Below are 12,741 nucleotides of genomic sequence, written 5' to 3'. Positions count from 1 at the left end.
AAAAAAAAAAAAAAAAAAAAAAGAGGAAGACATGAATCACCTCATATTCTTTTTCATTCTCCTTCGCTATTATTCCACCTTCTTGACTAATTCCATTTTTTCTTCCTTTTGCCTCATTTCTTGCTCCTCCTTCCTACAACTCTGCCTCATCTCTGCCACTTCCCTTAACACTGTCAGATACTGTCCGCCTCATCTGACACCTACCTTTAGGACAATCCATGCACTCAGTCAGGCTTCAAGATTTATTCTTTCATTTTTTTGCTTTGCAGAGAGGGATTTAGCTCTTTTCTCAGACTCATTCTCTGCTAGCTCTCAATGGGAAACAAGTATGTAATAATAGAAGAAGCAATAAATGCACAGCGGTGTACTGTATTTTCTAGTTTACATGCTAGGCACCAGCCTCACCCAGAGAATCCTAGCAGCATGGTATTATGATGGTATTAATGGCATTATTTGAAAACAGCTTACATCTTAAAAAATCCCACTTTTTCCTCCAGCAGTGTAGAATCTCCCTGATTCTAACATCCACTACTTCATTTGTCAGCTCAATACTTCATTTGTCAGCTCAATACTTCTTCCTTCATATGTCTGAGCAACCAAAAATTCAAACTTCATGTACTAACCTGATTCTGCTTGCAACAGGGATGTATTGGTTAGAACAAGTTGGAACAAGTTATAAAGTTATTTTGTAAGCAAAAGGAATGCACATTAATATAAATTATAGTTCATGATTATAGATATGAATAGCATATTGTTCTCATTTTGGTTCACAACTAAATTAGTGCAAAAGCCTCCTCATTCTCACGAAGCACAGAATCATTAAGGTTGGAAAAGACTTCAAAGATCATCTGGTCCAACTGTCCACCTACTAACAACGCTGCCCAATAAACCATGGTTTTTAATACCAGAAGTACCACATCTAAATGTTTCTTGAACACCTACATGGATGGTGATTCCACCACCTCCCTGGGCATCTCGTTCTAGTGCATGACCACTCTTTCAGAGAAGAAGTTTTTCCTAATATCCAACCTGAACCTCCCCTGGTGCAACATGAAGCCATTCCCTCTTGGCCTTTTGCTAGTTACCTAAGAGAAGAGTCTGACCCCCACCTCGCCACAACCTCTTTTCAGGTAGTTGTAGAGGGCTATGAGGTAACCTCTGAGCCTCCTCTTCTCCAGACTAAACAATAATAGTTCCCCCAGCCACTCTCCATGAGTCTTGAGCTCCAGACCCTTCACAGCTTCGTTGCCTTTCTTGGGACATGCTACTGGACCTCAGTGCCTTTTTTGTGGTAAGTATAACACAGTACTCACAGTGCAGTCTCACCAGAGCTAAATACAGGAGGATGATCACCTCCCTGGTGCTGCTAGCAACACTATTTCTGATACAAGCCAGGATGCCATTAGCCTTCTTGGCCATCTGGGCACACTGCTGGCTCATGTTCAGCCTAGTGTTGACTAACACTTTCAAGTCCTTTTCCTCTGCACAGTCTCCCAGCTACTCTGCCCCAAGCCTATAGCATTGCCTGGGGTAATTGCGGCCAAAGTTCAGGGCTTGGTACTTGGTCTTGTGTGAACTTCATCCCATTGGTCTCAGCCCAGTGATCCAGCCTGTTCAGATCCCTCTAAAAACAGATTGACACTCCCTACCAACTTGGTGTCATCTGCAAACTTCACAGAATCACAGAATCACAGAATAGCCTGGGTTGAAAAGGACCTCAAAAATCATGTAGTTTCAACCCCCCTGACGTGGGCAGGGTCACCAACCACTAGACCAGGCTGCCCAGAGCCACATCCAGCCTTGCCTTGAACGCCTCCAGGGATGGCATCCATAACCTCTCTGGACAAAATGTTCCAGCGTGTCACCATCTTCTGAATGAAGAACTTCCTTCTAATATCTATCCTAAATCTCTCCTGTCTAGGTTTAAAGCCATTCCTCCTTGTCCTATCACTATCATCCCATGTAAACAGTCACTTCCCCTCCTGTTTATACACTCCCTTCAAGTACTGGAAGGCTCAATGAGGTCTCCCCAAAGCCTTCTCTTCTCCAAGCTAAACAAGTCCAGTTCCCTCAACCTTTCTTCATAGGAGAGATGCGCCCATGTTTTCATTCTATTTCATTCTATTGCTTTAGGAAGCACAGATGATTCTAAAGCTCACAAGTTGTAAGTGTGGAATGTATCCAGTGAGAAACACTGCATTTTAAGGAACTTTTCCAAAGCTTTTGAAAATTTTTTTCTGACGGCTGTGATCACAGTGTCTGAGAAAAAATGCTATTTACCCGTGTTACCGCTCATCAAAAACTGAAAATAAAATTGGAACCAAACAATTCATTTTTATCATATAGCTTGGGCTCCTTTTTGGCCTTGACTCCTTCTACTGCTCCAAAAGAGAATGTGAAAATGGTCAAGATAAAAGAGTTACACAGACATTATCCCAAGAAACAAGAACTGCACTAGAAGCCTGTGGTTTGGCTGGGAGCAGAATTATCAGAAAGAGTTATCCTACAGAGCACTGGTAAACCCAAGAATCAGTAAAATTTCAAAATCTCTGTTGCACTACTTCAAGGAAAATGGCATGCAAAAAAGCCTTTAAGAGCAAACAAATTACTGTTATTTAATAGTCTTACAGCTTGGAAAATACGGATACAAATCTTTTCCATCTCTTTCTGCATGGGAGAAATGGGGATGCAATTTTATCAATAGATAAAAGTTAATTTTTAGTTGATTTGTATCTTTTCAAATATTAATTCCTTAAAAGCTGAGATAGCACCAAAGTGCATATGTTTTCTTTATCTACACAAGCAAACATGTAACTGATTCTTCAGTTTTCAGGTACATTCTTCAGTAGCAGAAATGGCGAACGGTATGTCTTTCATTGGGAACACAAGGAGGCCGTCAGTGATTTTTGACACTGATTTCTAATTGACTGAAAGTAATTCACATGTCTGTTCAAGGAAGAAGCAGTTGATTTCATTATCCATTCTGTTTCCTAATTCTATCCTTTCTCAGTTTCATCTGGAAACCAAAATGCATAGCTTAAAAGTAAATAATGAAACAGGAGAAAGAAATCCTAATATTTTCTGGCCTATAATTGACAATGTGAATTCAGTAACACTGAGCACAGTTGAAACGATATATATGTTCATGTCAAAAGTACCATCTGGTCTTTTGTTGATAAATTCCTTACCTGGCAAACAGCTGCTTGGAGCATTGCATCAAAACCCCCTTCAGGTGTATCAATATTCCCAGAAATTTTTTGTTTATTCACTGCATTTCTAAATTCTGCTATATTGTCAGTCAGGGATAGCACATGAATATAACCATGAGGCGGCATACAATCTAAATTATAATCGCTGTACAAAATAAAAACAGAACAAAATTTAGTAAAAAGTCTATCACAGTCCACATTTTCCATTTGAAGGAGATGTAAATATTCCCTATCAACCCACACAAAATCCTGTTACTAGTGAAAATGTATATATGAATAGTAAAAGAAATACCTAAAGAGAAAAAATAACTCCTCATAACACTAAGTTCAACGTAAACAATTATATACAAGAGGAGAAAGGATTAAGTTTGACCTAAGTAAGAAAACGCTATAGGATTTTTACAGGTCATTGCTCTGTGACCCATATATTACAAAAGTATTTACAGCACAAATGGAAGTGCTCATCTGATTCAGAGATGCTGAACAAGTTCCATCTCACCTTTTGCTGCACACAGCGTGGTTGTCCAGATTACAACCTACTCTCTCCAGACTCAGTTTGCAGTAAATGAATAGAAACTGGCACTGTGAGGTACAATGTATCTGCAGACATCTACTTTTAGGCAAAATAAGTCATGTCCTGGAAGTGATAATTGATTTCTACTGATTACAGTAGACAATTTAGTTTACTACTGCAGACACTGACATTTTATATCTACCCAGGTAATTTCACTACTAATGCCAAATTAAAAAATCGTTGAAATAATAAAAAAAAAAGATGCTCATGGACTTCATGGAACCATGATTCATGTCTTTCCAGTAAAGATTATAACAAGCAGGAAGATTCAAGCAGTTAATATGTACTTTAGCAAGTATTATGCATTATAGAGATTTTAATCTAATGTGAATAATCTTGTCCTCTGGAACATTTCCAAAGTGATTCCTCACTTTACCTATGTGTTGAATGAAAGGGATAAAAGACATGAAGAAAGAAATTCAAGGCAGAACACCTCATTTAAAATGGGAGTTAGTTCATACAACAATGGTGGAATTAAATCAAAGGATTTCTTTTGTTCAATAAATGAAAGAAAGGAACTGCATCACATCGACAAAAGTAGACTTTTGAAGAAAAGAGCTAATGAATGCAGGACCATACACCAGTAGAGAAGCCTTGGGTCAGAAAGTATAATTCTTTGTAATGAATCTATGCAACATATATCCAAACTCACTGAGAATATAACAGTTTGCTATAAAATTAAATGAAAAACATATTCATGTTGTAAAATGTAAGCATTTTACATAATGTGTAATTAAATCAGTTCTCAGTTCTACAATAAATAGCAAAAGATTACATACCTGCATTGGTTATGGATTCTACCTGGGTGAATGCTAATATAGGGTGACACAGTTTTATCCACATAGGATCCAAACCCAAGTCGAAAATCAAGAGAAATATTCTCCATCTTCTTTGATAAAGCAAATCCAACGGAATTCAGTTTCTCTATATTGTTGTGCATAGAAGCTGAGACATCAACTAAATAGTAAAGATCCACAGGGTACTTCTCCAGAGGACGAACTTTTAAGATAAAGCTCGCTTCACTTCCTGATTCAAAGAAAATAAATAACTTAAAATACTATTTTTCAACATACACTCTTAAAAATGTATTACCTTTGTAGCAACCTCAGCACAAAGTTGTTTGTGTCAGCAAACAGAAAAACAAGCAAATAAGAAAACCTCCCAAGAGTAAATGAAGCCTTGAAGCATAGTTCAAAAATAAGCCGTAATGGAACTCTTCTTAGAAAACATCTTGCTTTTCTTCCTCTCACAGGAGCATTCTGTGAAAATCTGATTTCTCCCCACTTTCTTCTAAATTCCTGGTTATGCAATCCCTTTGACATTGTAGCAAATAGCAGTTAGGACTGAAAAAGGACACAGATTTGCATACAAATTGTGGCCAGTCACTTCAGGGCTGACACTTGGAAGCATATTAATGTATCCTGCAAACAGTCTATCATGTGTGTCTAAAACTGTACATTTCTTGACAAAAGCACAGCCTGAAGAACTTAGCTAAGTTAGACACAAGCTTAGACCAATTTGTTTCGAAAGATTTGATGAGAAAACTCAGTAGGATCAAAATGAAAGTAAACAAAGCAGGTTTTAATATTGAAAAAAATTACAAAAAAAGATCCTCTCCTTTCATCTCAAGATAATAAATGTCTGTATTTCCTGCAGAATAACTTCATCTGTGAACTGTGTCAAATTCTATCAAAGATTTGACCTAGAAATGTTAAACATGCAAAGTACATTTTAAATAGGCTTCCTAAATATTTTTTCTTCTAATATTCTTCAAACATAATCCAGCTGAATATTTCAAAATGTATGTTTTTTCAGTCTGACATGAAGAATTTCAGTGTATTGTAACTTCTGTTTCCTCTTTGCCAATGTAAATTGAACTTTTTTTTTTTTTTTTTGTAAGTGACCAGGTTGCATACAGCAAGTGCAACCTATATTTTCTCCCATTCATTATAGTTGGGATTCTTGTAAATAGTGATGAAAAAAAGGAATCAAAACAAAACTATCTTTGGTCTGCTTACTGTAAAAAATTTATGTTTGTCCCACTGACACTGTATATCAGTGAATTTCCCCGGGGATTAAAATGCAGGCAGAACGTCTATATATCAAAAGTTATTCTTCTGTAGTTCTAGGAATTTCAATCTTCAGTCTCCTTCAAGCTGAAGCTTCAGCACAGCATATGGAACTCTGAACTTTGTTCCACTACTGGCAAAATGGTTCATTAATCATCGTAGAATCATTGAATCATAGAATGGCCTGGGTTGAAAAGAACAGCAATGATCATCTAGTTTCACCCCCCTTGCCACAGGCAGGGTTGCCAACCACTAGACCAGTTTTCTTTAAATCCAGTTGTGTCAAAGTCTTCAGAAATAAATGTGATTGCAGATATTTCTAGAGCTAGCTCAGTTCCCAATACCATGACTCAGTGCAAAGCAGACCATCAGTCACTTCTTTGAATGGAGACTGGGGAAAGGAGAAGTGGTGACATTGCTTTTCCAGTTTTATCATTATAAAGACAGAAAACTAGAGTTACTTAGGGCTTTATGCTCCCACAGTTCCTTTCTTTTTCCTTGCAAATAATAAAAAATTACTTATATACAAAGACTGATCATTTATACAATTAAAATCAGCAAGATACAAAAGTAATTCAGACTTCTTATATTAACTAAATATTTTTCGACCAAAAATTGATCAGTTCAGTAGAGGGCAAACAGAGGTATACTAAAAAGACCCAAATCCATAAAAGGACACATAGATTCTGTCAGGGCCAGGTGTCTCATGTGTCATAAATGAAACATTAAGAATTGAATATCTAAGTTTTCTTTATGAGTCCAATCCTCTCTTTCACACTGGCTGTGGTGTCTTCACAGTTGTCTAGTCAATGCACTTAAGCATAAACAAATAATCAAGAAGCTTATCAAAATATTAATTTAGGAATTAGAAATTTTAGCCCAATTTACTTACAGTAAGGAACACATTTTATATGGATGTAATGGAAAATTAGTTTTGAAAAGAAAAAGAATCATAAAATCATAACAGAAAACAGAAAAGACTGCCTAAGATCCCTTTTCCACTTACTACTTGCATTATTTTGACCTTAAGCTGTCTGTCACAGAAACACTTCTTGCTGAAGACCATACTTGAATATGGGAGCAACACATTCATAGTCCTGCAGTGTAATGTTCTAGCATCATTCTTCAAGATGATGAGTCCAGCAATTTCTTTGTAAAATATATGTATTTAAATATTATTGGGTTGTGTTTTAATTCACTATAATATCAGTGTGCTAAAGAAAACCCAACCTGGACGCAGTTGGACTGAAACTCTTCCTGGAGTCACTTGTGTATTTGTTTCTTGGTCACTGGGTATTGTAACATGAACTGTGGGACTTTCTACAAAATCCGACTGGCAGCCTCTTTTCAGTAAGTTGAAAACAGTGTCACAGCGTCCCTTCTGTGTTGAGTCAGCCATGAAATCCTATTTTATGAGAGATAAAAAGTACAAAACAATTTGAGCTGAAAAAACCCCAACTGTAGTATCTTCAAAGGAAAGAGAAAAACAAACTAATAGCCTTTGAAACAATAAAACATGCTACTATAATTGTATAATTAAAAGTAGTTCATGGAAGCCATATGTTTTTAATAAGTGTAATGCCAAAATATTTAAATTAGATGTTAACCTAATTGCTACAATGACTATTTTTCTATAAAGGACAAAACTTTTGTTTGAGAAAGAGGATCTTGCACAAACAGAACAAGATGACTTTGGAGGAAAAGGAAACTATGTACTGTCATTGTCAGTAAAAAAAAGTTCAGCGCTATGCTATGAATTAGTTCCACCAAGTAAATGTAATTCGCACAATTTCTAAGCATATTTACTGTGAGAGTAATCTTAGGCTGGTATTTAAAAGTAAAAGCTGAAGTAAAAGCTTTACATTTCTTGAACCTGAATTTGACAATCACAGATTTTTAAGCTTTACCCTGTAGCCTGCACAAAAGTCAAAGATCAGCTGGACTATATCATTTCAATCCCTAGAAAGAGGAATTTATGTACGACGGGACTGGAGAGTTTAAGATGCCACCAGTAAGAAAAAAGTCTCTGTAACAACAGAAAAATGGTTAGTAGTAGGATGATCTCAGAAGCAGTAAAAGGGCAAAGCTGCCAAGATTGTGCCAACATGAACCAGTGCAAAATTCCTTCCTGACCACAAATCTGGTGATTAGCATGATCCTGATCATGCAAGGAATAAAAAAGGCTTGACAAGATCCTTTGTGCTCTTTGAAGCCATTAATCCTTTGCAGCCACAGCTGGAGACCAAACAATGGACAATCTCTGATACTTCAGAGGCAGATGGGGAAAATAAACAATCAAAAAATGCATACAGCCCACTCTGTAATAGAGAATAAATAGTCACTCAGACCCTGAAAAGACTGGAGAAAGCCTCTGAAGAATGAGACTTGTCAGTCATGTATCTTGTTTTCTAAGTTCCCACTTTTTTTTGTAGTGTACCTCTGATACCGTTGTTTCACAACTGTCTTTAACGTACTACTAACAACTACTCTCTTAGAACTCTCCTATTTATGCACCCCTCATGACTTACATAAATTTCAAAAAGGTAGATTTTTAAATATCCAAAGAACTTATTCATTCTCACTGTTATCATTGGAAATGAACAGACATATAACATTTTCTGAAGTTCACTGTGTGGGGGGATGTAAAATCAAAGCACCTCAAGTGTTCTTTATGGCTGCTTTTATTATTATAATATAGGCAGATGAAACAGCTGCACTAAACTGAAAACTGCTCCTGTAACTTTATTCTGAAAAATTTCTACCTGAATTAATATGGTTTTTGCCATTCCACAAACTCGGATGATGCATAGGTGAACTGACTGTCAAAGCACGATGTAAAGAGGTTTGAGAAACCCCTGCTGTCCAGGAAAGCTCTTAGGAATGACATGAGAAGTGAGGCACAAGAAGCAGAGCAGAAGTCAAACCCAGTCAGTTCTGAGCATCTGTTTTAAAGAAACCTTCTACAATTCCATAGCACTAGAAGTCTAAGAAGCACTACTTCTGTAAGTAATGACATCATGTGAAAATAAGGGACCACTTCACATTGTAAGCCATTGTGCCATGTACATATGCCTTAGAACTCACGGACAACAAGTTCTCCCTGCCTCTATTCGTCATTGCATTATTTACACTGGTTTCAGACTAAGTTAACCATTCTAAGACAATGTATCTCAGATAAAGTTATGCTAGTGCTTTATGCTCTTTATCTCTTCTATGCACTCCCAAGGAATTTATTTCCCTTTCTGCTAACCTGTAAGCTACAAGAAATGATTTGCATATGACCTTGAAGAGCATATTAGCTTGCAGTACTCAGTGACGTTCTTAAAAACCGCGTTCCTCCGAACTGCTTAAATAATCCAACATTACTTGAAATCACATAAACATTTTTTTTTCCCTCAAACAAAAACAGAAAAAAACCCATATTCTCACAGTTGTCAAAGCAATACCAATTTCAGCTTAATTCTTCCTATCTGAGATTCATCTTCTATGACGAGTCTCAGAACCAATAGTTTCAGATGTCAAAATAGAAAAGCATCATTTTTTCCACTTGTGACAGGGGGCATAAGATGTGGTGAAGTCAAAGCTAACTCCACAGTTAGTAAAACCTCTTGCTAAATACAATAGATGCATATGTATAGACTTGCTCTGATATATGAGGATTTAATACAAATTACTGATAAGTAATTTTAATTTTGATGCCAAAAACGGCTGAACTCTGAAAGTTATTATAAACCTGCCAAACCTGTCTACAAAGCAGATGGAACACATTAAAAAGTTCTCACTTTATTTAAAATTACTGCAATTTTCCAAATAAAAGATTGTATTTTCTCCTTTGGAAACAAAATATATTTCACATGATTTCTCAGGTGCTGTGTCCAGAGCACATTTAAAGATTTTCCTTCTATTTCTCACTATAATTTTCACAGTTTAGAAGTCTTTTATCTTTATAAAGATCATGAGCAGCTAAGATTTAAAGTAAAAAATAAGTAAGCAAAATGCCATACCTCCTGAGCACACCATCCACACTCTGGACCCAGAGCAAGACACTTTGTACATGTTACTGCATTTGAAGTGGCACATCTGTTTTCCGCTGCAATGAAATACAAAACCAAACATTTAATGATTTATGAAGGTATGGGGGAATTGTAAAATACCTAATTTCAAACCAAGATTTCAAGAATTGCTTCACCAGATTAAGAATGATGACAACGTATCCAAACAGAAGTAAAACAGAACAAAAGCAGCCTGCTGAGCTTACAGCATTTTTGGTATCTACAGTTTAGAACTGTATGTACATATGGTATAAAATTCATTCTCAAGGCCAAATTTTTAAAATCCTAACATAAAATAATTTTGAAGTGAAAATCTATCTTTGGCACATACTTTGCTGATTTACTGCCCAATGAAACATGTTTACCAGGTAGCTTATCTCTTTGTAGACGTTTTCATCTTAAGCTATTTACACTTGTCTGAGTTATTCATTATTCACTCTTCGTGGAACCCAAAATATTTTCTCACCTTCTCTAATATCTCCCCCCTACATATTCTGGAATGAATAGTTTCCCAGAAGAGGCAGATTTCTTCTTTCTTTCTTTGCAGAAGCCAACACAAACTTATCCAATGCAGTGTGTCACAGACTGAAGACATAATACTGCACTGCCAACAGCAAAAAGCTGTGCCTACAGCAGGTCTATGAGTGAAGCCCTTCATACCCTCTTTACACCTGTGCTTTACAGATCACTGCTTATGCTACTAGTATTTTTGTGTCTCCGTTATGAAACTCTAGCAGCCAGAACTGAGAAGAGGAGATGTCCTTTTCTTTTGTGTGAGAAAGAATTGGCCTAACAACAATCACGAGGAAGGTGCAGGATATGACCTGTCAGAGCACAGCAGCATGGTGCCACTCCACTGCTCAGTAACACATTCAGCATGGATTACCATATGGCTATACAACATGCTGAAAACAAAATAAAATGAATTACTACATACTGGAAAGTCTACATCTTTTGACTGATCCGCTATGATAAAAGGCATATCACTACATCAAAGCAGCTGGAAAAAAGCTTGTCATCCAAAGTTGTGACCAAGTGCTGTCTCAGGTTACTTCTTTCCAACATGCCACAATGCAAACCATCTTACTTTTTAGAGCAGTGAGAGCAACTTCTCATAGTGAAAGGCAGCATTAGGAACACATTTACTAAAATTCCTTTATTTTAGATCTTTCTTTAACCAATTTCAGCTATGGATCCAAAGATGAGATTCCCTACTGAGCTGGCGCTCTGAATAACAGATGATTCAGGAAACTAATCATAGCTTGCACATTATTGCCATCAGCAACATATGCATCACCATAAGTATTAACAAGACAGAAAAGCTTAATAAAGCAGAATTGCAACATTACACTGATAACAGGCTTGGAGCAGTTCCATTGATTTCAAAGGTCAGATCAATATTTCATATAAACTGATGTTTAAAATTTATGCCATGCATTCAATGCAAGAAATGCGTATGAAAGGAAGAAAAATAATTACAGATGTGATAAAAAAAAAAACAACAAAACAAATAAACAAAGAAAATAAAAAGACAAGGAGCCTAGGAAGGTACTGGAAAAGAAAAATAATATTTAAAAAGAGGTGGGCAGGGATAAATGTAGGAGGGATGCTAAGGAGAGAGAAAAGGTCAAGACAAAATCCAAAAGGTTTTTGCTGGTTGTCGAAACAGACACAGCGAGTTTTATTTGGACGGGGTATGAAAGAAAGCTCATTCGGCACTGATGCAAGAAAACTTCTCTGCATGTGTAAGATGGTGACAGTACTGTGCTGGGGTCAGAAAGAGCAGAAATGGAGCCCATGAAAGAGTTACTGCAGCCATCGGGCAGAGCGATAGTAGGATCCCAGGTTGGTGCAGACATTCACAGAGCTGTGGAGCTTAACACCGACCTGCTCCTAGCCACAACTAAGCACAAAGTCCAGGTGAAGAGTTGCTGAAGGAGTACAACTAACGTGAATGTAATTGTTCTTGAGTCAGAAGCATCACTTCCATCTTCAGCTGAATTCCAAGTGAAAGAGAAAGATGGATTCAGTAGAAGTGACAAGAAAAGACAGGAACTGCTGATTTTCAGCACAGTGGTGGCTAAAAAGTAGGATGGGGCAGAATGGGGAGATAATGCCATGAACTTTGAGGCTACCAACCAATCAATAGCCACCCTAGGAGAAAGAACTGTTCTAATAAACTGTTGACAGAAACAAAGTGAGAGACCTCTGTATTTAGCTAAAAAGACGACTAAGACAAATCAACTCCTGGTCATCACACCCAGTAAGCCAAAGTAAACCAACTTGAGTAAACCAACTTTGACTTAACTCATTCCCTATAATAATTTCTGATCTTAAAACATATAATCCCATTTGCATAACACAGACAATGTATTCTCACAAATTCTCACACTTCTGAAGACTGATGACGATGTAGCAAGACATTCATGTCTTACTGTAATGTGCACACACTAAGAAGTGTCTATGACTGGAACAGCTATAGTATTTCCATTGAAAAACAGGCTGAAATATAATTGTCACAGATTTTTTTTTGGTGTAGTCTGGTGCTAAATCTTTTTTATCTGTATGAGTCTGTATGAGATTCAGTGCACTGAATCTACTGAAGTCTGATTTAGTTTGTAAATATAGCCAAACTGTTAAAAGGTTGGTTTCCTTTGTGTCATTCTGAACTGCTAAGTGAGAAGAAAAGATCTCAAAATCCAATGGGGGTTTTCAGGGTGATCAAGGAAGATGAAATGCTTTACCAAATGAGGTACACAGTACTGCTGGATGCAAATCTGTCTGCAGATAACTCTCCAGACTCAGAGCTCCATTTTTGCAACATGAAGTCACGCATT

General features: G+C 36.9%; 1 protein-coding gene across 7 annotated transcripts in view; it reads right to left on the bottom strand.

Annotated features, from left to right (window-relative positions):
- The window catches only part of ITGB8 (integrin subunit beta 8), a 52,937-nt gene that overhangs the window by 29,071 nt on the left and 11,125 nt on the right, over positions 1-12,741 (bottom strand). For all 7 annotated transcript variants that reach the window (XR_001465128.4, XM_046933080.1, XM_040695440.2 and 4 more), the window contains exons 2-5: positions 9,857-9,942; positions 7,083-7,257; positions 4,563-4,809; positions 3,189-3,354 (exon numbers count right to left, since the gene is read on the bottom strand). Coding sequence is in view for 6 of the 7 variants with exons in the window: in XM_046933080.1 (XP_046789036.1) it covers positions 3,189-3,354; positions 4,563-4,809; positions 7,083-7,257; positions 9,857-9,942 (674 nt within the window). In the remaining variant the exon portion in view is untranslated. The remainder of the gene's footprint in view (positions 1-3,188; positions 3,355-4,562; positions 4,810-7,082; positions 7,258-9,856; positions 9,943-12,741) is intronic.

Source organism: Gallus gallus, chromosome 2 (genome assembly GCF_016699485.2).
Source record: "Gallus gallus isolate bGalGal1 chromosome 2, bGalGal1.mat.broiler.GRCg7b, whole genome shotgun sequence".
In the NCBI taxonomy this organism is placed as follows: domain Eukaryota; kingdom Metazoa; phylum Chordata; class Aves; order Galliformes; family Phasianidae; genus Gallus; species Gallus gallus.
Note: the sequence above shows the minus strand (reverse complement) of the source record. Positions and strands in the feature narration are given on the sequence as shown.